The sequence below is a fragment of the Archocentrus centrarchus genome, chromosome 9 (assembly GCF_007364275.1).
Source record: "Archocentrus centrarchus isolate MPI-CPG fArcCen1 chromosome 9, fArcCen1, whole genome shotgun sequence".
Lineage (NCBI taxonomy): Eukaryota > Metazoa > Chordata > Actinopteri > Cichliformes > Cichlidae > Archocentrus > Archocentrus centrarchus.
Genome location: NC_044354.1, coordinates 20,463,140 through 20,487,268, shown reverse-complemented (window position 1 = coordinate 20,487,268; position 24,129 = coordinate 20,463,140). Strand labels below are relative to the sequence as shown.

The 24,129-nt window shown below is 40.7% G+C and overlaps 1 protein-coding gene across 2 annotated transcripts; it reads left to right on the top strand.

The window, feature by feature from the left end:
* Nucleotides 1-228: 228 nt before the first annotated feature.
* Nucleotides 229-23,701, top strand: LOC115785615 (rabphilin-3A). 2 transcript variants are annotated; one of them, XM_030737377.1, is made up of 18 exons: nucleotides 229-419; nucleotides 13,351-13,440; nucleotides 13,561-13,572; nucleotides 13,747-13,872; nucleotides 13,992-14,121; nucleotides 14,254-14,337; nucleotides 14,416-14,584; nucleotides 17,152-17,334; nucleotides 17,440-17,622; nucleotides 19,389-19,468; nucleotides 19,612-19,686; nucleotides 19,903-20,012; nucleotides 20,149-20,275; nucleotides 20,367-20,423; nucleotides 20,525-20,679; nucleotides 20,769-20,850; nucleotides 21,478-21,574; nucleotides 21,676-23,701. In XM_030737377.1, the coding sequence occupies exons 2-18, from the start codon at nucleotides 13,367-13,369 to the stop codon at nucleotides 21,804-21,806; spliced, it is 1,875 nt and encodes a 624-aa protein (XP_030593237.1). In that variant the 5' UTR covers nucleotides 229-419; nucleotides 13,351-13,366; the 3' UTR covers nucleotides 21,807-23,701. The 2 variants fall into 2 exon arrangements, with proteins under 2 accessions (XP_030593237.1, XP_030593236.1); XM_030737376.1 differs by lacking the exon at nucleotides 229-419 and adding an exon at nucleotides 15,831-15,875 and having other exon boundaries at nucleotides 13,367-13,440.
* The last annotated feature ends 428 nt before the right edge of the window (nucleotides 23,702-24,129 follow it).

Genomic DNA, 24,129 nt, shown 5'->3' with positions numbered 1-24,129 from the left:
ACCATAAAACGCCCCCTCATGTGAAAATAATTTCTCAACAGGGCTCCGCGAATGATGAGACAAATTTAGACACTGTGTTATGGAGACAATTGGATCAGGTGATGACTGCCTTCTTGAGCATCAGTGTTATCACTTCGGATCCAGGGGTTTCCTTCCCAGGGTACCAAGGGCTTTCCATCCTCCACGCAGGATAGAAAACCAGTTCCCACGCACTGGGGTAATCCACGGTGCCTTCAGCAACAGACGACTCCTCCAGGCTAAATAAATAAATAAAACCACAGGTTTTGGTGACAGGCACCATGCGCAATGACTAACTCCGTGGTCGGATCCGAACGCCGCACAGAAATTTAGTCCGCATCATTCCCTGACAGCTCCCTGAGAGAGAAAGAGAGGCGAGAGAGGCAGGGCTGGATTCTCAGGTAGGTTGTACGATCTTCTTCGAAGGATTTTCAAACATTACATCCTCACCCTAAAAATTTCTGCGAGATTGCTGCGTTTGGACAGTCCATTATAATGTCTGTTTATCCTACGCAAGTTGAATGAATGCAGCATTTCATTCAGAAGAGACGGGGGATAGAAATCGTTTACTAGGGAGCACATTTTATTGCCTGTATTTATTAATTTGCTGGAACACATATTATGGGTTTTATGAGCCAGTTATTTAGGGTTTTTTTGAATGAACGTGGAAGATTGGTGAATGCGTGCAGTGCACTCAGTATGCGTGCTGCTAATTAACCTACAGTATAGCTACTACTTATAAAAAATGGGCATTTGACTGAATCCTTTGTTTTTTTGGGGGGGGACATATCTTTCTGAAGACATGATGCTGCTGCAGGATTTTTTTTTTCCTGTCATTCATGCAGAGGTTTGTTGCACTGATTTACTACAGCCTACTTTGGTGTTATGATTATGGACTAAGTTTATTCATGAATGGCTACACTCTGGGTGTAGCTCAGTGGGTTATGTGCCCCCCCCCCTTTTTTTTTTTTTTTTTTTTAAAGATTTAATAAAACAAGACTGATGGCTGGCTGCACTCCTGCAAAACGAGTGCTTTCTTGTTGTAGATCTGATGTAAGAAAACAGACCTGGTAAGTCATGTGGGAGATCGTGTGGTTGCAGTCCCTGGGCGTTGCTGCAGGATTTTTTTTAGGAGCGCACGCTGGAGACTTGCAGACTATGGAGGAAAAACATCAGTGATCAGCATCAGCCTGATGCTGATTACTGATGTGGGCAGGGCAGCTTCTCAACTCCAGCTGTGCCACGGAGCGGGTGATTCAGTTGCCTACTTGTTGTGATGTTATCTTATCCGGCACTCTAAGGCTGTTATTACACCTGGAATGTCAAAGCAGTGTAGGTGTGTGCTGTAAGGTGACTTAATGGGTCAGACCAGTTCATTCTTATTCCGATGTATGTAATATGGAAAGAGGACAGAGAAAAGAAGCTGTCTCTGCCTTCCAGTGCCACCATCTCCCAACTCCTCCTACAGACCTGAAGCATGTGGATTAAATGGGGGAGGGGAGAAAAGACTGAATGAAATGTCTGAGAGATATCTGCAGTTGCATCCTGGCACATAAGCAGCCCTGCTAGTGATTGGACGACACCCTTATGCTGATGTCCCCTGTCTTTTGTATTTTTTCTGTGTGACTGCTAGCCCATCATTGATTTCTAGAGAAACACTGAAATTAGGCAAGAAAAAAGGGGGAGGGGAAATCAGTTTTGTCAGGTCTGGCCATATAAAACAAGAGCAAAAGAACGAGAGCACTAGGAATGATGGGTGTTTAGAGAAAAGGTGAAAGAGAAAAAGATGGAGGAATGAAGGGTTTTGCATGCTGAATGCATTATTTAAAACTGAAGCATACAAGGCGGCCGTACCCATAATCCCATGCCTTCAGCTTGTCTTCCTCTTTAACCATGCTGTTTTTTCAATTGTGTCATTTGTAACAATGACCTGTTCTGCATGGGTTTGAAAATCTGGCACAGGTGTGGTCTACTATGCAGACACATGCACGCACACACGCACACACACACACACACACATAGAGTTTAATCACTCTCATTCTCATCTTCTGATCTTGCTGTTACCATGGCCACAGTTGGTAAAGGTGCATGACTCTATGTTTTTCTGTGCTTTTCACCATCTATGCATACAGCTTCTGACCTAAATCACGCATTTCTTTTTTACTGTAAATTTCAGCAGATTTTGTGTCCTGTGTTTAAATTCTGATAGAGGAGATACTTTATTTTGCCATTTGTGGCCGAGCTTCAGAGGGGTGTGGCTTCATCTTCTTATTCTCATCAGGGGTGGATAAGAATTGATTCACTTACTTATCTGAATGTGGTGATTAGAGCTGCCTAAATGGTGGGGCATACTGGAGAAAGCAGAGGTAATGAATGTGGCCTTTTAACAAAGTTCTCCCAGCAGAGTGAGGAGTTAAAAATCCAAAGCAGAATTAACAGTAACCCATTTCAAAACCTTTTTCTGCCTTTCCACTACCTTTTCTAACCCCTGACCCTTATGTTATACTGATTCTAATCACCTCTTTGTATATGAAGTAGCTGCAGTAATGGACTTGACCCATAGGTTCAGAGTGACGCCTAAAGGAAGCTTCCCAACACAGGTTTTTTTGTCTTGAAAGCTGGACAGAAGCTTGTTTTTAGTGTTGCAGCTTCCAGACCAGAACAGTTTGCCAACACAGATTTGCTAAAAACACCCAGGGGCATTGTACCTGCTAGTTTGCTACCGGGACAAGTGGGAGAGTCAGATATCCCACAGCAGAACCAGATCTTCACAGGGGAGAGAATAACAGCAGTCAGGCTGAGAGAGATCTGACTTGTTTTCTTTTATCTTATGAACCATGTAGTTCTGTCTTATAAGACTACCAGCAGACATTTAATACCGCTATCTGTTACCCCTGAGATGAGATATGAAGAAACTGAAGGAACATAGCGGGCCAGTGCATCAGCAGCCAGTCCAGTCTCTTACTTCTGGGGCATACAAGGATGAATCACCATCAGCCAAGCAAATCTGAAACTCACTGCAGGCTGTTTCTAGAGTGCCGGTAATCGAGTGTTCCTCGTCCTGTATCTGTTTACTGAGTTCTAAAAGGAGGCTTTGATAAAAACATTCTCTGCTATATTAGGAGTGTTGTGATGTTCCAGCATTGGTGATAACTGTGATGTTTAAAATGTGAAATATTTATAGAATATTAATAATGCACAAAAAATATCAGGTTGACACTTCAACATAGTGGGTGGCAGCATTGCACTTTAACTGATGGCAGATGTTATGCCTTGTGGATTTTATTTATTAAGTGCAATTGTTCTTTTTTCTGTGCTTTCTTATTGTTAGTTCTATAGTTAAGGTTTCAGACTTTTCCTGCCTTTGAGTCTAATTTGTTTATTTCATTTTAAAAAGAAAAAAAAACCCCCCACAAAATCCAAAGTAAAAGATGAATTTGACTGCAAGCACTTTTGTTTGTTTGTTTGTTTGTTTGGGAGGGGGGGGGGTTTGGGAGGGGGGGGGGGGTGTTCAAATCTTCTATTAATATCACAGTAGTATTGCTATTATGAATTATTTTGGTGCTGATATTGTTACAGTGCTAATCTGAATTACACCAAAATGTTTGTCAGAAGGTATTTTCAGCTAAATCTGGGGATGACTACTTGGATCTGTTGGATGTCGACTGCAAATTCAGTGTGCCGTGTTCTGATTTCAGAATTAAAAAAAAAAAAAATCAACACCAGCCAGATTTAGTCGCTGGATAGCACCAACAATTATAGCAGGGTATCAGCATGATAGCTTGTTTGGTCACTGGATGGTTTTTCCTGTTTGTTCTCCAGCGATGCGGGACCTGGATCCATGCCTGCCTAGAGGATGTAGTTGTGTGTATTTAAAACGGTACAACACTCTCACATTTGAGAGGTGAAGAGTCCTCACAGATGGTTCTGCAGATGGTCCCTGTCAGCGCCATTGTCTGAGTGAAAGCGTGGATAATTTGTCAATGCGACAGACCTAAAAGACTAACATCCATACTGTTGCCCTCAACAGAGTTTCTCAATCTGTTCCACCCGATGTGATCTGTTTCTCCTCAAATCCATGTTTAGTAGTGGTCAGAGCATAAAGCGTGCACTAATGCCTTAAGGAGAGGACTTACACAAAGTGAATGGCAATGGGGATGGGACTTGTAAATAATTAAGAAATGGTGAGTGATGTGTTCCTCTTGCCGTGGAACATTTCACGGTGCAGTGCTTTATAGTGTTGCCCAGGTCCACGCTTCAGTGTGTTGCAATCCTGGCATCTCACGCTCCTCTGTGGAGGATGGATGGAGTTGTGCCATGCAACTGGGAGTGTGTGGCTACCTCGTGTATTTTTGGTGGTTCCTTCCCTCTCACCACTCACTCTGTGAGACAAGTGTTTAAGAATTAATCTGTTAAGCTATAAATCCAAATTATCATGAAATTTGGTGTTACTGTTTATTTTACCTCCAGCAATGTATAATGATATGTTTCTTTTGATAAAACCGGAGAAATCAGTGTTCCATTTTAATGCTGCCAATAACTGTCAGATATACAGAGTACAACTGAAAAGATGAATTTGACGCTTTCTTTGAAATAAAAGAGTATACAGTCAGGCAACACCATGCAATCAAAATAATGAGCCAGCTTGCCGCCATGTTGCTGTTTAGCAGATATACAGTCATGCAAAAAATAAAGGTTTTGTAGGACTCTATGTGCTCCTAAGGTAAACTAAGTATGTCCTTACTGTTTCCATAGGAATTAAAAGGGTAAGTAGCAGCCAGGTGCTTCTGATCAAATGCAGCAGAAGTTTTGGCAGTTTTCAGGTCTGTGTTAACAAAATTTTCCCAAGAGTGGAGCTTTGAGCAAATGCGCCCCAAAGTCACACCATGCAATACTCAAAGAAACTGCAAAAAACCAAAGAGCTCCCTCTCAGACTCTACCTCAGTTAGCACGCTAAATGTTAAAGTTCTAGAGAGTACGCTTAGAAAAAGACTGGACAAGAATGGCTTGTTTGGAAGGTTCGAAAGGAGAACTCCTCTTCTCTCTGCAAAGAACATGGCAGCACTGCCTCGGTTTGCAAAGTTGCATCTGAACAAACCTCAAGACTTCTGGAACAATGCCCTTTGGACAGATGAAACCAAAGAGGTGATGTCTGACTAAAATACACAGCACAACTTCTGGCAAAAACCAAGCACAGCACGTCATATCAGCCATCAAGCACAGTGGTAGAGAGGTGATGTTTTGGACATGTTTTTCATCTACAGGACCTGGGCACCTTGCAGGCATTTAGTCAACCATAAACTCTTCTGTATACCAAAGTGTGGCTGAAAAAAGAAAAGAATCAAGGTGCTGCAATGGGCCAGTCAAAGTCCAGACCTCAACCTGCTGTAGCAGGACCTTAAGATAGCTGTGAATAAATGACTTCCCACAAACCTCAATGCGCTGAAGCAATGTTGTAAAGAAGAATGTGCCAGAATTCTCACAGTGAGGTGAGAGACTGAAAAAGTCAAACAGAAAACAATTACTTCAAATTATTGCTGTTACAGGTGGTTCTACAAGCTAATGAATCATGGTGGTACTAAGTTTTCACAGGAAAAACCTTCTTTTTCGCAGGACTAAAGTTTTCCCATGTTAAGCATGTTAGTGTGGTAAGAGTTTAGCATGACATTCAAATTAAAACAAAGGCCTAGTCAGGCGGGGTTATTACACTTTAAGTAGAGTGAGGGAAAATGCATGTGTGTACCACAACACACAAAAAGTCAAGACATTTTACTCAAGTTTGTAAATCATCACCCTCCTAAAATAATGGCGTAAGACATTTTTTTTATATAAAAATTTAATTTTTGCCTAAATCATCAATTTTCAATATTTGATTCATTTTTTGTCTTTTCTGAAAAACCTGAAAAAGACTTAGGCCATTATTTTAGGAGGGTGATGATATACCAGTGTCATGGGCTGCTCGGACAAAAAGTTGGGTCATGGCAATGGGCTGAACAGTCAGTGGCATGTTAAAGAAAAAAATGCTGGTTTTAGGCTTGCAACAGGCTTAAAGCAAAATATACTTACTGAGTAAGTAGGTTATATCAACAACCTGTAGAAGCCTCCTGAATGTGATCTAGCTGCAGAGACCAGGGTGTAAACATATTTATTTATTTTATTTTCAACTAGCCTCAAGTGGCCATTTGATGAACTACAGTTTTTGGGGCCTGGGCTTCATTGTTCTTTTGCTGACTTAATTTTTAAGCTGGAGCACCATTGAAATCATTTATAACTGATTGGAAACAATGGATATCCTTAAAAAATGTGTCAGTCAGTTGAACAGACACTGAGAAATTTCAGGTGAGAAGCCAGCTGTTTAAACTGCAGATAAAATGAGCGGATCTTCAAATCACTAGTCATCCTGTTGAAATCATGAGTTTTTGTTTATCACTATAAATCTTAAAGTTACTGAGATCTGGGCTACAGTGGGTGTCCTGGCTTCCAAACTACAATATGCAGATATAAGCTGTAATTGCATGATGTGAATTACTGGAGCACATTATGACTCTTCCTCTTTACTTTGGGATTAAAGGTGTTCCTTCTTCAATCTTTTTCCTTGTTAGTGTTGTTAGTGTACTCCAATCTTGTGTTTATAGCCTAATCAACAGTGTAAGACAGGACATTTTAATGCCTATAAAAAAAGGCCTCCAATTTCTGCCAACCACGGGGCCACAGATGTCACTGACTGCGAAGGAGCAGCTGATTGTACTTTCTGATGACATGTAGCCTACGAGTGAGTCGCAGTGTAGTCAAGTAGTTCATGTTTTGAAGAAAATTTGAGTGAAGGTCTGCAGATGACTCATGTATAGCCTTGCTTTTATAGACCATCCATCATTTCCCAAAAGTACATGTTATTTAGCATTACATCACTCAAATCTCATATTTATATTCATCAGTAAGTGGTTAGTTCTCAGGTTCTGATAGTATTTCACCAATATGCTTGTAATACTGCTTACTAGAGCCTTCCGTCTGTCCAAAATGTTTTACTTTGCTGGATTTAATTAGCAATTGGCTCTCAAATAAGTCCGTGTGTGAGGAAGTGAATTAAAAAAGAAGGCACGATGTTCCAGATCACCACAGGACTGGAGCTAAAACTGTAGGCCAACCAAGATGCTCCTGTTTGTGTTCTCTTTCAGAATACATAACACAGTCTGAGTTACTGCCAGACCAGATGGTAGAGGAGGAAAAATTAGGATGAAGTAAAATATGTTTTGTCACGTCTTAAAACTCTGCCTTAAGTACTTCTTTCTTTTTTTTTTTTTGCAATTTTTAAATTTAAACGTGAAAGCATTTGTATAGTTTTTCACCTTTGTTGCATTTTGTATTGCACCATTTTGTTTACTGTGTAGCAACATCGCATTAATCAATAATCAATATTTTTGGATGGACAAATCTTTCTTTGTGCAGCTGTGTTGGTCATAGTCTCACGATGCAGCGTGTGCCTGTGATGGCAGATTAAAACAAATGTTGTCTGTGAGCTTGTTTCTCACAGCACAGGTGAAAAATTGTGTGGGTCTGCAAGTTTATTGGGTCTTTAGTGGAAAGCAGCACAGTGTGTTATAGCCAAGTGAATAATATTGGTCACAGCAACCTGAAATATGTGCTTGGTTTCACCAGGATTATTAAATCACTGGCACAGTCGATATGCTGTTTTTACGTGACGATCAGCTCTTGGACCTGGTTAACAATAAAAGGTTTGCAAGAATGTCCTGATGTGAGCCCACAGACGCTCTGTGCTGGCCAGCCGTTAGCTTTATTGGAGAATATTTGGGTGCTGATGACCTAAGACTATTAAGTTAACCTCCATTCTACATTTGAAAGTTTTTGAGGCAACAAAATGCAAACACATGAAATATAAATCAAAGAGAAACCAATTGTGCAACTCTGCATTGATCTCTGATTCTCATTAACCCATTTTACAAATATCCTTCGTGGAGGATGGCGAGGGAATTGTTGCCCTGGAATTCAAGTGTAGTACCTCATAGTGTTTCAGTGTCATTATATTCAATACATTTATAAGTAGGACAAATAGCAGGATGTCAGACGATTAACGAAGCCGCTGGTTATGGTGCAGAGAGTTGTCCTCTTTCAAGTTTTGAGTAAAATAATCATTTATTTCAGGGTTGTATTTGGCAGTAATTTTCATTATTTAATCTGCCTGCTTTATTAAAACAGAGTTGGAAACCGTATCGCTTTAATAAATGATGATAAATGTCAGTTTACTAATTTGGCTTTCTGTTAGAGGACAACGTGCTTAAATATTAGTTGAGTAAATCCTTGCTTTTGTTTGCCGATTTCACTGCAGGAGGTCGCGTCGCTCTATCCCTCCACCTCCTTTTACAGTGGTCCATGCTGAATAAGTCCAAAGATGCCCCACTGACTTGTTGTCACTGCCTGTTTTCTTCAGCTGTCCCTTCCACAAGTACGGAAAACTCAAGCCCTTACTGTAACAAGGTGCTTTTTTTCCCAGTCTATTTGTTTTCCAGTCATATGTTCTGCAGTAATGAGTCATACTCCTGGTATTGAAAGATATATAACAACATTAATCTGTGCAAGTGCCTGACAAGACTTGAAATGGGTTACTCTTGCTGATGATTTTCTTCAAGTGTACAAGCAGAATGGGTAGCCGTGTTTGCTAACAGCGGGTGCAGAATGTTTAGGTTGTGCTCAGGGAGTCGTGTGTACATAGACCCCTGAAGATGTACACATGCAGATCTGTATTGACTATTCTGTCAGGCCCAGAGGAGGAGACACAGGTTTCTAAATCGGTCCTCTCCACCCCCATGTGAAATTCTCTATATAGAGAGATCCCGCTGTGTCTATGACTTATGGTGATCAGGCTTGAGTCAATGCTCTCCCTCTGGTCTTTCCTGCTGTCATGTCACATATGATCTGTTACCAGCTATTCCTGCTGTATTGTGGTCATTTGAACAGTTCCCAGGCATCACTATATGAGCATCATTGTAAAGGTTTCATAACATTTTTGCAGCATTTTTTAAAAATAAATAACAGAGAATATGTGCTTCTCCCCATAGAATCCACCACCTGACTGAGTCACCTTATACGGGCTGAAAACACATACAAGTTGCGCCGAGTCCGACAAACATGTGATGCAAAATAGTTGGATTTATAACCTCAGGAGTACAGAAAATTGCAGAAACAAGGCCCAGTATGGCATAATATGGCATAATAATTGGTCTTGGATATAATTTTCATTTCAGTTTCTTCAAGTACATTTAAAACCTTTTGAGAGAATTTAAACTGTCTCATTACAATAGATGAAACAGCAGTACTTTCCAAAGTCTGAAGCAATGCAGCCTATAGTGACAGTTCTTTATGCGTATATGATCCTTTAGACTATCTTCTGAATGCTAATTGGATTGTCACTTCAGTAAAGAACCCACTACTGTGAAGCAGCAATATCTACCCCAAGCAGAGAGCTTGAGCTAGTCTGAGTCAGTCATTAACTCGCACAAGTCTGCAGCCACCCATCTGTCTCCATCCACCTCTGCAGGACTATAATGTTTGACAAAAGTGGCGTAATTAATTTTGGCAAGCGAAGGAGGGTCACACTTGAGAGCGTCACTGTATATAAAATACACTGTGCGGTCAGAGTTTTGTCTGATCTGTCAGTCTGCATCTGAAAAAGTGGAAAAAGACCAGTCTCCCCGAGGACTGTGCTGCTAGTGTTGGCTAGATGCAGCTGCTGCATCAGAAGGAAAAGCTCACACCTGGAGTGTCTATTGATAGCGCAGCAAATTTTTTTGGTTTCCTGTGAATCCCGCAGGCAGACATAACAGATTAGACCTCAAAAGGGACGTAGCCTGACATTACGCAGCATAATATGAGCAGCTGAATGAGGGACACAGTGGTGCACCCCTCCCTTTTGCTACAGCTTTTACTCTCGCCAAGGTTCTACAGTGCTGGATTTTACTGCTGTGAAATGCTGAAGACAAGTGACACAGTGATTTCTTTTTGCACATTTTCTACTATATCTCTTCACCACATATAAAACCTCATTACCAAAAAAGTGGTTATAATATATATATATATATATATATATATATATATATATATATATATATATATATATATATATATATATATATATATATATATATATATATATATATATATATATATATATATATATATATATATATGTATATATAAGGATTCCAACAGATTACAAATAATTTAATAGTCTATAATGAGGTTTTAATAGTTAAAAGGCAACACATCAAATGTTCACATTTGATTATTTTTGAAATATTGTTTGCTCATTTTGAATTTGATACCAGCAACACACTGGAAAAAAGAGTTTTAATGGGGACAACATTATCACTGTGTTGCATCACCTGATGTTTTAAAACACTCAGCAGCTTGGGGACAGTGGTGATCAGTAGCCATAATTTGAAAAATCTGAATGTTTTCAAATCTTCCTTGATATCGGATTTTAGCTGCTCAGAAGTTGCTCAGGCCAAATTAGTGCATCTGTTGTAGGATTAACAACAGATGCACTAGAGGGGCAACAATGAGACAACCCCTAAAACAGGAATGGTTTTACACGCGGAGGACGTGCTTGTAATGTCGTTCAGCATGACTGGTTTAATGGTGGGTTTGCCAGGTTAGGCAAGTTAGGCAATGGCACCCTGACTATAATTAACAATCAGGATGAAATCCTTGGACCCACTGTCAGACCCTACATTGGTGAAGTGGGTCCCGGGTTCCTCCTGGTGCACAAAAATGCCCGGCTTAATTGGGCAAGAGTATGCAGGCAGTTCCTGGAGGATGAAGAAATTGATACCACTGCCTGCTCCCACGCTCACCTAAATCCAACAGAACATGTATGGGACATTATTTTTTGGTCCATGCGATGGCACCAGGTTGCACCTCAGACTGGAACTCAAGTAATGCCCTGGTCCAGATCTGGGAGGAGATCCCACAGGACACCATCCATCTTATTAGGAGCATGCTCCGACATTGTCAGGCATACACACAAGCACAGGGGTGCCATACAAACTACCGAGTACCATTTTGATTTATTTTGATGTTTTCAAAATGTTTCTTTAATTTTTTTGAGCAGTATATATTCAGAATAATTTGCTGCAATGAAATTCAGGCAAAATGAGCCTGCTGCATCATTTTTGGCTTTAATTTTTGGGGTGTCTGAGTTTAGCCCTCTGTAGGATAATAATTTTCATTTCCATCAAATGATGTGGAATCCTTTTGTTCCTAACACATTACTCAGTCCATGAGTATAGATATCCAGCATGATTTTTTCCCCCATTAAAATCTGATGTTTCCTTCATTTTTTTTGAGCAGTATATATTTAGAATAATAACTGAGTAAAATTGTTTGCTATCACAGATACAATCATACAAACACCACATCTTTACATCTGAAGAATTTGACCTAGTCTCTCTTTTTTAACCAATCATGTTTCTTAATTTAATCTAAATAGATGTCAGATTTCCACCAGATGCTTTTAGTTAATACACCACCTCAACTGTTTTAACCACAAGGTTGTAGTATATGCACTCTCCTCATCTGGCACCAGCACAACTCTTGGTATCTGAAGCACAAGAAAGGGTTTTAGTTCCTCTTGTTGCTCCTGTTTAGAGCCTGCCAGTCTTCTCTGTATGCTGGTACGTTTCCTCATGACATACACTGCGGTTCCAACATCGCTCTATGTATTGTCTGGCAGAGTCTTGATATAGCCCTTAGTCAGTTGTGCCCACACACACACACACGCACGCACACACACACACACACACACACACACACACACACACACACACACACACACACACACACACACACACACACACACACACACACACACACACACACACAATAAGGCAATTGCCTCAGTGATTTCTGTCGACGCTGTTGTATTATCTTTACCATGTCAGTCTGAGATTAAATTACATTGCTGGTGTATCATATGGATGGATGAGGCACTCACTGTTTCCCACTGTCATCATTAGCACTCGGCTCTGCTGTCTGCTTGGTTTTTGTTTTTTGATTTTTTTTGTTTTGTTTTTTGCACCACGCACAACAGTGACTGCAAAAGCTGACATTTACTTTAAATACTCTGATGACACAGCCATCCTTAGCATCCTCCTCTGCAAAAGTGACTCCCTCCTTGCCTATAAACAGTCTAGTTCAGATTCCACTTCATGGAGCGGCAATAAGATCCAACAGAAGTTTTGTAAGAAAGTCTCCCCTACCGTCACAACACCCACCTCTGTACCCAGTTCCACCAACATCCCCGGGGTCGGAGGAGTTGATAACTTTAAATAAACAGTCAAAAAACATTAAACCGACACACAGTGACAAATCAGAAATACCAGAAACAGACTCTTAGTCATAGCTGTGGTGTCGTTGCATAATTGAGTGACTCCTGCTGCATGTAACCATCTGTTTCTTTGATTTGTGTAGACTCATAAATGGGAAGCAATTCTTATGGCTTCACTAACAGCTGCTCAAATAATTGACCTCGCCACCCCCAATTAGCACAGCCTTATCTCCACAGCCCTGACATTGAAGGTGCATATAAATTCAAACAATCGAGACACACTCACTTCAGCATCATTTCACTCTGCTGCATAATGTACAACAGGCCTTGTTTTTGTCATAAGCTTTGTTCCATTTGCTGTATACCCAGCAAGCTTCTCTCCCCCTTAAGGAGCCACTTATGTCGGCATAGCCTGGGCTTGTATTTTACAGATCTGTTTGTGGCATTTCTGCAATGTTTTCTTGCGTGCATTTATTGCTTGAATATATTCCTGGAACTATATTTTGAAACAGGCTTGGCAAGTGGACGTGATACTGATTAGGCTGTAAATTTGGCAATGCAAATCCCTTTGAAAGTTGGTATATTTCTCATGCTTACGCAAATTGTTGGAAGCAAGTGGATAAAGAAGCTAAAAGTTACTTTTCTGGAAATGATATTTGAGTTTTGTAGATTCTACTCTTTTTTTTTTGGCTTATGATGGACATTTTAATTAACCCTGCACTGTGAAATTAAAAGGAAATGTAACTGGTGACTTTTCAATTTAATGTTGGCTCTGTCCTGGCTCACACATTTGTAGGAAATTACTTTTTTGATGAAAGAGCAATCCAGTGGCAATTAAGTTGGTGCTGCATAAGCATGAGATAAGGACACAGGAAAGGTAAAAGTGTGGATTCAAGATATAAATAGAGAGTTTTTATGACATCAGTAAAAGCTTGTTTGACTACTGCATGCTGAATTTATCCATGTTTCCTGTGTCTCTGTCTATCCTGCAGACTGCAACAGAGCAGCATGACAGACACAGTGATGAGCAGCAGCTCGGATCGCTGGGTATCCAATGACAGACAGAGGAGCATGCATGCTAGGTAAGCCTGATGCTCAGAACATTTTTTTGTTTTAGTGAACCTTTCATATGTCAACATCAACACCTAACTGTACCTTCCTTTTTTCAACTGCATCTGTCTGATATGTGATTTGTGACATAGTGATAAAGAACAGTAAGTAGATAAACTCCTATCTAATTGCATTAAGCAGCAATGTGCTGATGCAGTAAATGCATGCTCATTCATTCATTTCCCAATCCCTCTGTGTGAAGTCTGCATGTAAATGTGTGATGTGAGTAGTTAAATCATATGGTGCACCCTCAACTGCAGAGTATGTTTGGCTTACAGGGGCAACTGGACCATGCAGCCAGGGCCAGGTCCTGGTCCAGACCTCACCGATGAAGAGAAGGAGATTATAAACAGTGTGATCGCCCGGGCTGAGAAAATGGAGGCCATGGAGCAGGAGAGAATTGGGTAAGAATTTGTAAAAAGATGCAACAGTTTCTCTTCTGAGACTGATTACACACATACCTTTCGACTTGGGATAATAACTGTTGACATTTTAAGTGCAATTTCACTCTGTGCTGCTGCAGGCGTTTGATAAACCGCCTGGATGACATGAAAAAGACTGTGTGTGGGGATGGAGTGTCCCGCTGTTTGCTGTGTGGAGAGCAGCTGGGCTCACCTGGGGTCAGCTCAGTGGTATGTGAGGACTGCAAAAAGGTTAGTAATGAGTCAGCTCTTCTACTGCGATTCACGCTAAAGGTTAAGAAAATCCAATAGGTCAGCTGTATATTTGTAATAACATTGAAAATGGCAAGCGGTTGGTAATCTTTATTCTAATCTGTTGTGTAGAACATGTGTACCAAGTGTGGCACACAGTGTGGCAGTCGGCCACGCGCTGTGTGGCTGTGCAAGATCTGCAGAGAGCAGCGAGAGGTGAGTGCTTTACACAGAGAGAAACAAAAACATCTTTTGGAAAAGTCTGTAAAACATATTCTTTCTCTATTTTCTCAGGTGTGGAAGAGATCTGGTGCGTGGTTCTTCAAAGGTTTCCCCAAGCATTTCCTGCCATCGCCTATGCCATTATCTAAATCAAAAGAGACTGGTGCTCAGGAGGCAGCAGAGCCCCAGAGGCCAAAACCCTCTGAGGCCAGGGAGACAGTAACCCAACAACAAGCACCAGGTAGACACTGTTTGCTTCAAGTTTAATCTACTCTCCAGTCATTTTAAAATTTACATTATTACTGTGCAGATAAGTATATACACCATATGTTGCTAAAAGTATTGGCTCACATGTGAACCTGAGTGACATCCCATTCTTAATCCATAAGGTTAATATGATGTTGGCCCACCCTTTGCAGCTATAACTGGTTCAACTCTTCTGGGAAGGCTTTCCACAAGGTTTAGGAGTGTTTATGGGAATTTTTGACCATTCTTCCAGCAGTGCATTTGTGAGGTCAGACACTGATGTTGGATGAAAAGGCCGCTGCACAGTCTCTGCTCTAAGCGCAGTCATATTGGAACAGGAAGGGGCCATCCCCCAAACTGTTCCCGCAATGTTGGGAGCATGAAATTGTCTAAAACATCTTTGTATGCTGAAGCATTAGGAGTTCCTTTCACTGGAACTAAGGGGCCGAGCCCAACTCCTGAAAAACAACCCCACAGCATAATCCCCCCCTCCACCAAAAGTTACACTTGGCACAATGCAGTCAGACAACTGCCAAACCCAGACTCATCCATCAGATTGCCAGACAAAGAAGTGTGATTCATCACTCCAGAGAACACATCTCCACTCCTCTAGAGTCCAGTGGCGGTGTGCTTTGCACCACTGCATCCAACGCTTTGCATTACACTTGGTGATTTAAGGTTTGATGCAGCTCCTTGGTCATGGAAACCCACTCAGTGAAGCTCTCTACGCACTGTTCTTGATCTAATCTGAAGCCACATGAAGTTTGGAGGTCTGGAGTGATTGAGGCTGCAGAAAGCTGGCAACCTCTGCGCACTATGCATCTCAGCATCCGCTGACCCCTGCTCTGTCATTTTACATGGCCTACAATTTGGGGCTCAGTTACTGTCATTCGCAGTCACCTCCACTTTGTTATAATACCACCAACAGTTGGCTGTATTTAGTATTGAAGGATTTTCACGACTGGACTTGGTGCACAGGTAGCATCCTATCACGGTACCACACTGGAATTCACAGAGCTCCTGAGAGCGACCCATCCTTTCACAAATGTTAGCAGAAGCAGTCTGTATGCCTAGATACTCAGTTTTATACACCTGTGGCCACGGAGGTGATTGAAACACCTGAATTCAATGTTTTGGATGTATGAATGAATACTTTTGGCAATATAGTGTGTGTGTGTGTTTGTGTGTAACTTTTTAAGATTGCCTTCACAAACAGTTGGCCTATACTATATTCCTCTTAGGTCAGAATCAAAATGAGGCTCATGCCTCTGAACAGCAAATTTCAGGCAAGTTTTCATTATCTATAAATCTTTTAAGCTAGATCTGCCATTTGAAGATGTTTTCCTGTGGCTTCCTGGCATCTGAAAGCCTGTGTGAACAGGAAGCATTCTGTTAAATATTCTGTTTGGATAATGCGCCACTGCCTCATTTCCACCCCTTTCTGACCACACTGGCTATTTTATGATAGCCAGGTGCGAAGCTATCAAACCAGGCTAATTAGCTTCCACTCAGAAAGTGAAAGGTATTTAGCCTAAGTTGCACTCCTCTCATACTTATTTCAAGTCAAGCTGCTGTCAGCTCAGTTACATTCATGAGATGTGATGTGACAAATGGTCAGACTCAGCAGTGATACCTGACACTGCTGGGGTAATGCATGAGAGCAGTGCATGAATTTATCTAGCATTAGAATTGTTTTATTCACTGATTAGAGCTTATACATTATTTTCCTCAGTATTACTTGATTTTTTTAAAATTATTATTTGAATTGCTCTCAATTTTATTGATGCTCTGTTAGTGCACTTATGCTGTATTTTCAATTTCATTTTCTTAGTAAGATGCTTACCTACCACTAACGTTCATGAAAGGTGTTATATGAATACATTTTAGTTGATTGATCATCGATAAAACAGATAAAACATCAATCAAATTACCAGTGTCAGCTCAAGGCTGATATAAAGGATATTATCTCTATATGAATATTTTTTTAGATTGGTATTTAAATCATTTTTCTTGTTTTCAAAAATATGTTTGTTTTTAGTTTGACTTTTTCAAGCACCATCTTTTAAGTCTCTTTAGATCAGCCTTCCTGATAATGCTACCCCACCTTTCATTGCTCTTTTCCCTACCATCAAACCTTTTATCTCCTTCCCAAATTTGGCTGTGCCGCCCACTGTTGCAGAGGAGGGGGGATGAAGAGCTCAATTAAGCTGTCGGAAGTTGCATGCTGTGGCGTGGAATGAGCCTCCAGGTGGTGCTGGCTTGATGGGTCACACAGCATCATTTCACACTTTCGGTGTGGTTACCTGTGCAGAGTGAATTCCCCATAAAAGATAGGCAGTCTGCATAGCTGCTGCATGTATGGTTGTTGGCTGCCACAGCTTGTTGTAGTGTATGTAGGTCAATGCCAGTGCAATGCAAGAGCTACAACATCAAAAGTATCTGGAGAGACCAGGGAGTGTTACAGATTCCACTGCAGTAGAAGCCTGAAGAGGTTTTATTATGCACTTCTCCCCTATGCACAGTATGTTAGTTCTGGATTATGCGATTCATGCTTATTTTTAGGACCTGAGCCACAGGGCCGTCCTGGTTACCCACCTGTGGCCCCTAAACCAGTTATGCGCATGGCCACAGGGGGGGCTGGCCCTGAAGAGGCAGGGCAGGGCAGCCCAGTGGTGATGAAGAAGATGGTGCCTGTCCAGAGCTCCAGACCACAGCCTGCTGCATCCACCAACATGACCCAGCAGGGTGAGAAACAGCTAAGACACAGTCCTTTGCTCATGTCTTTACAGAAAGAAACATCCCCCAGTGGTGTCATTTCTTGCAGTCTGAAACAATTAAATGTGGTTGTAGGTTCAGTGATTGGAGATGGAGGTGCTTACTCTTCTGGTGCAGTTCCTCCAGAGCAGAGAGCGCCTCCTGCAGTAAGAGAGGACAGGAGGCAGCCGACTGCCTACAGTGCTCCTCCTGCTCGACAGCAACCTCCCCCAGCTGAGGAGGAGGAGGAAGCCAATGACTATGACTCTGATGAAGCCAGTGAGTACACCATCTGCTCACCCTTCTCATAGAGTAACGTGGCTGATGTGTCTTGTTTAAATTCACTTCCTGTACAGTTTGATTTCTCTCCATTCATTTCAAGCAAATAGCACAAGATGAGTTTTTTTTTAATCAGGCAGAACTTATTTCTATGTGGCCTACAGTATTGGATGCCCTTAATCTGACAAAATCTGTTTCCCTCAGGCCTTGTGAGTCATACCTTTGGCTCAATTTCTGCAATTTATTTTGCTCCTAATAAGATAATTCATCTGCACTTCATTTAATAAATTGCCCAATAGTCCAAGCAAATGGTGACTATCATCCTGGTGGTGCCTGTTGAGCTGAGTTAAAAAAGGACAAACGATAAGCACCATATGTGACCAGAATATGAAAATCAATATCAGAGGAAATAAAGCAGATGAACATGTCTAGAGCTAAATCAGACGTGATGCATCTACAGTAGTCGTTGTTTTCCTATATCCCATTTTAATGATGAGAATGATAACCTGCCATTCATGATTTTGGCCTGCGGCATCAAACAGCCCTCATTCTGTCTCTGGGGAGTTGGGTTTTAATTTATTTTATTGAGGTCCAGGACAATTAAGCTGTGCAAAAATTTAAGATACAGGAGGCCTAACATGTTATAGATTCCCTTGTGTGGGTTTGAGTCCCAGGTGTAAGCAGGGAACATGTCAGAAATAGCAATGATGTTATGTGTCTGTTCTCTATGGAGATGTGATGTAGCCCAGTTGGATACAACTTCTTTACTTAACAAGTAACAGCAATTCAGGCATATCTTAACTTAATTTTGGTATATGTCGATTTTTTATTATTTCTCACCAATAAAATGAATACCCCAGCCACCCTGAATTGGATAAGCGGAAGAAAATGGCTGGATGAATGGATAAAATGAATATACATATTTAATCTTTTAATAAATTATAATCCAATGGCGCTTATTTTCAGCCATAAAAGTGACATGATTATATAGCAGTGTTGGCTTTGGTCCAGACTAAAATACACCAACACTATTTTATGGACTAGCAAGAAATTGTGTCCAGACATTCATGTGTTTTTCAGAACCATAAGAACAATACTTTGTTTCATGATTGAAGATTTAAGATCTGCAATCAAGTTTCAGATTGCGCCGTTCTTAGTGCTAAATGACGTTAACAGAGTAAATGGTATTTTAGCGTGCTAATGTCCACATTCAGCTGAAAGCAATGTCAGCCCCCCCCCCCCCCCCCCCCTCCCAAAAAAAAGAAAAAAAAAACCAGAGCATAGCCAAGCATTGACTTGGGGGGGGGGGGGGGGGGGGGGGGGTTGATGGTAAATCTCAGCCCTTAGAAATTCTTTTTTTAAGACATTTTGATTATTCCATCACTCAGTAACAATGCCTGGCAATAAAATTCATCCAAAGAAAGTCTGAGTGGGCAGCATGTTAGTCTTTATTTTTTTCCTCCCTTATCCTTTGAGACTTGCATGTTTATTTGATTCCTTTTATATTTCCCTGATTTTTAATAAGATTGTCCTTCTGTTTACATAAGGTAAACAGAAGCCTGAAAATGTTTCATGATGAAGATCAAGTCCTTCTGTCCATCCTTTCAGTCCATTCTGGGCTGGCTCTTAGTCTCACTTTAATTTACAAGTTGAGTGTTGTTTAATTACAGGAGAATTTTTCTATATTTACACTCTTAATTATTCAAGAGCAGACTTGCTGTCTCCCTGTAGCCTTGTGTAAATGAGTGGTCTGGGATCTCTTTCAGCTACTCTGGGCTCTCTAGAATTCAGTCTTCTCTATGAACAGGAAAGCAGCAGCCTCCACTGTGGCATCCTCAAAGCAAAGGTACCACTATTTAACTCATTCTCCCACACAAAGGGACAATTTCAATCAAGTGGGTCATGTTAAAAAGCCCCTGAATGGCACTACAGCTTAATTGCTGTCTGCCGTTTGTGATGTGGTGAACACCCTGCCCCGTTTCCACTCAGGGACTGAAACCCATGGACTCAAATGGACTGGCAGATCCTTATGTCAAGCTTCATCTGCTGCCAGGGGCTAGTAAGGTAAAATAAATACCTTTCCTATATTAAGCCTTTTCTTCTTTTAAGAGATTTAAAACCCTAATATACTGTTATGCTGCGATTGCAGACCCTTTGGTTTGATAAGAAACCTTTCTCCTAGCTCAAGCCTGACATCTTGTGGTTCCTAATATTGGCTTGATGAGTTACTGTATCTAGAAAATGATATTTCCTTGTCCTGATCTACCTTGAATCCAACAGTCTAACAAGTTGCGCACAAAGACGCTGAGAAACACCCGCAACCCTGTGTGGAATGAGACGCTCACCTACCACGGCCTGACAGATGAGGACATGCAGCGTAAGACCCTCAGGTGGATAGTAAACCCCAGACTGTCTCACTTAAATCTCTTACTTTGCAGCCCTGGATTCACATGTCTAACTTAATCTGGCTTTACATTTAAAGACATACCATTCTGTATGATTAAGATTTACTTTAAATATTCACAGGGTCTCTGTCTGTGATGAAGATAAGTTTGGGCATAATGAGTTTATCGGGGAAACCCGTGTGGCACTGAAGAAACTGAAGATGAATCAGAAGAAAAACTTCAACGTGTGTTTAGAGAGAGTTGTTCCTGTGAGTGAAACTCAGTCATAGTCAAAGATGTCTTCATTCCATTTGTCAGAATCTCTTTTTGACCTGCTGTGATCTCGCTCCCCCCTCGCAGACGAAGAGAACTGCAACAGTTGGAGCAGCCAGAGGGATCGCTCTCTATGAAGATGAGGCAATGCTATTTCCACGCATGTCTAAACATGATGGATTCCCCCACAAGTTTATGCAAATTATGAATCCTACTGAACTATTTCCCTCCCCTCTCTGTTTTAGCCTGGGAAAGATGGTACAGAGGTAGAAGAGCGCGGTCGGATTTTGATATCCCTCCTGTACAGCTCCCAGCAGAACCGTCTCATTGTAGGCGTCGTGCGCTGCGTCCATCTGGCGGCCATGGACGCTAATGGCTACTCCGACCCTTATGTCAAAATGTAGGTAGAGCAAATTGACATCTTGTACCCTTGCACTGTACCCTTAATGCATGACGTCTGATGAAATTTTGCACATGTACCCTTTACAGATGTCTGAAACCTGACATGGGGAAGAAGGGCAAGTGCAAAACACAAATTAAGAAGAGGACTTTAAACCCAGAATTTAACGAGGTTTGTAAGAGAACTCGAGGTGAAAGGCTGCAGTTAATAAAAATGAGCTTGTCCACTAGTTAATATCACATCACTGTGGTCATACTCTGTGCAACCAAAGATCAATGCAGCCACCATGACTTCATTCATTGGTTTGTGAAGTCAGATAGAATAAAATATATAGATATATATATTTTTACCATTACATACATCTGAAACCAGGACGAATGCTTATTTGAACTATAGCCACTTGTCAATCACAAGGTAGCTACGCTCAAAATCACATCCTGCTTTATTATTTATTGTACTCTAAATACGACCATAATTCACCAAGTGAAATTCATGCTGTATTAAATAACACTTGAAACTATTGAGTAAATGAAATAACCCCATTATGAAAGTGTTTCCTGAGGTTTTTAATAGGTGAAAAGTTTGGTCATTTTCTCAGTTTTTCTTCTGTAGTGTCATGGTTCTTTTTACACTACTTTCTAATTGTTGCAAGCTGCTGGCCATTAGAAAAACTGCAGGTTGAAAGCTCTTTCACATTGGCAGACCTAGAGGCTACCTCCATCTTTTATACTTGGTTTATCAGAAATAAAAAAAAAAAAAAAGCCAGGGGCTGTCTCAAATGTGTCAATCAAATTTCAGGAATTCGGCTTCGACATCAAGCATAGTGAACTGGCCAAGAAGACACTAGATATCTCCGTGTGGGATTATGATATTGGGAAGTCCAATGACTACATAGGTAAATATTTGATCAGTTTCACTGTTTTGATGCTGCAGACGTCACATTCTCACCTGTTCTCCGCTTGCCTTTCACACCTGTCCCCCTTTCCCTCCTAACAGGTGGGTGTCAGTTGGGTATTACTGCCAAGGGAGAGAGGCTGAAGCACTGGTATGAGTGTTTGAAGAACAAAGACAAGAAGATCGAGCGCTGGCACACTTTGTACAATGAGAATCACGTCGCTAGTGATTAACCACTTGCCTCACTGCACCATACAGCATGTACGCATATTGCCCCTCCTAGTTGGCTTGCATTTATCTCCTGAACAACTTATGTTTTTTTTTTAACCATCTTGTTTATTATTTAATCTTTATTCACTGCTCCCAGTTGTCCTCTCCCCTGATTTACTATACTCTTCTGTCCTTTTTCCTTCTAAACAATTTCTCTGCCTGCATTGATGCTTAATCTGCCTCTGGCACAAATCGTGGCATAAATGAATTAGAGATTTCATTAATGTAGCCAAGACATCTGTCAGCAAACAGCTGCACAAAGGCCATCTTGCCCGTCAGCGATATTACACATTGTGCTGAACTTGACACGTTCTTTGCAAAGGAAAAATAATGTTTGACTTGCACAGAACATGAAAAGCAATATGCTTCTGAGGTCAGAACCTTTGTTCAAGCTTAAAAAAAGGCTCGCTCGAGCGCACGCCTAAAATTCATGTAAAGGTATTATTTTTACTTTCTCATGTGATGACATCATTCTATAGTGTAATACTTGAACTGTATAAGCATGCCACGCCACACACAAGACAACATGCAGCTGCACCTTCAAATACTTTAACTTTCTCAACATATTGTATATTTCCATGAAGAAATGTTTACATACTGATACATTGCTCAGGTTAGCATAGACGTCTGATACTACAGATGATTCATAAGTCAGTGGACCGTGAGCTAGATCAATCTTTAATCAGTTGCTGTTAATTTGTGATTTAAAGATAGAGCACACTTAGTTTAACAGGAGTTTTTTTTTTTCTTCCTGTATGGTTATTTAAACTGTGAACTCTGAGTTTGTGAGAAGTATTAACTGTGCATTTAGAGAAGCTGAAAAATGAACTGCAATGTTCATTTTCCAGTTAATTTCTTTGTTGCGGTAAGAACTGGCAGGAAAAAAAAATGAATCTCATCCTGCTACCTCTATTCCTCTGAAGCTTGTGGTTCACTCTGACACCTCAGAGGTTTTCTATTGCAGTGTTTACATCGAATGCACACAGTCAGGTTTCTTACAGCTTTCCCTAACAAATTTGGCTGCTCCGTTTAACAAGGAGAGACGGATGGACAGGTTATGTCATTAGTATGTGCAGCTTTACCTGCATGCACTGTGCTTGTGACTCTTGCGTGCCTGGGGCAGTCATGGCCTGCTTTTACCCCCAATGCACCCTTTGCACAAAGCAGGGCCCCTTTCCCCTCTGCCCACACCCCAATCATTCAAGGCTTTAGTGTGTGTTTGTTCACTAATCACAGCAAACCAAGGAAAGCACACCTTACAAAGTGGATCGACCTCAATTTATACAGCTGTCCGCAAGTTATTCCAATGTCATAACAAAGACTAAAACAAAAAGATTCTATGCATGAAATGTCTTGTGGTTCAAGATATATATATATATATAAACTTTGTAAGAAATAAATGCTATTGTAATTCCATTAATGTTTACACTTCCCCACAACATTCCTATTAATACTTTATATACAAGAGGCCACATTCTGCATGACTATAATGACTATGGTGTAATCTGAGTAAACTGGTTTGTTAGCATCCATGGGATAGACTAATAATCAGCTGAGCACATCAGAATATGACCCTGTCCAACTCTATCAGTAGCAGACTATGACATTAATCTTATACTTTGAATGAGAGGTCCTGTACATAAACTCTTTCAGTGTCTTGTTTTCTCTGTAAAACCACTCTGCCCCCTTGTGGCAGCTATACAGACACCCTCCAGTCCTACATTGTGCTATTTCAGCTACAGTGATCATCAGATGACATCAACTTTTGCTGTTTTAAAAAGCAAAACAAACAAACAAAAAACAAAACAGGCTTTCTCCTGAGCTAAACCCATACCTGTCTTCTACTTAATTCAGCCAGTTCAGTGGAATGTTTCTTCTTTAATCTCTGTATTTGTACATAGATAGTGCATGCAATGGAAAGATGTATGTTTGCAAATAAATTTGCATGTAAAGATTTTGCAGAGAGTTTACACAGATGAATAAAGTCTAAGGAAAAAAAAAAAACAAGCCTCTTGGTGTGGAAAATACTTTTTGGTATCAAGAGGAAAGATGCTCTGGTCGTATGGGGGTAATAAATGAACAAAAATAAGAAACTTGAAAGGATAAAACTAGAGGTGCATCACGGTGAATAATTGGACAGGGTTGTTTTTTTTTGTTTGTTTTTTTTTTTTTTTTTCAGCCAGTTCATCTGGGGTTTTTTTTTTTGTTGTTGTTGTTTTTTTTTAATTTAACCTTTATTTATACAGGTAGTTCCACTGAGACTCAGTGTCTCATTTGCAAGAGAGA

Bases quoted from the DNA above. Each gene is read 5' to 3' on its own strand.
- LOC115785615 (XM_030737376.1), top strand. From the start codon at position 13,367: ATGACAGACACAGTGATGAGCAGCAGCTCGGATCGCTGGGTATCCAAT. The intron at 19,469-19,611 runs GTACCACTATTT...GTTTCCACTCAG, and splicing joins GTGGCATCCTCAAAGCAAAG to GGACTGAAACCCATGGACTC. The intron at 20,013-20,148 runs GTGGATAGTAAA...AAATATTCACAG, and splicing joins ATGCAGCGTAAGACCCTCAG to GGTCTCTGTCTGTGATGAAG.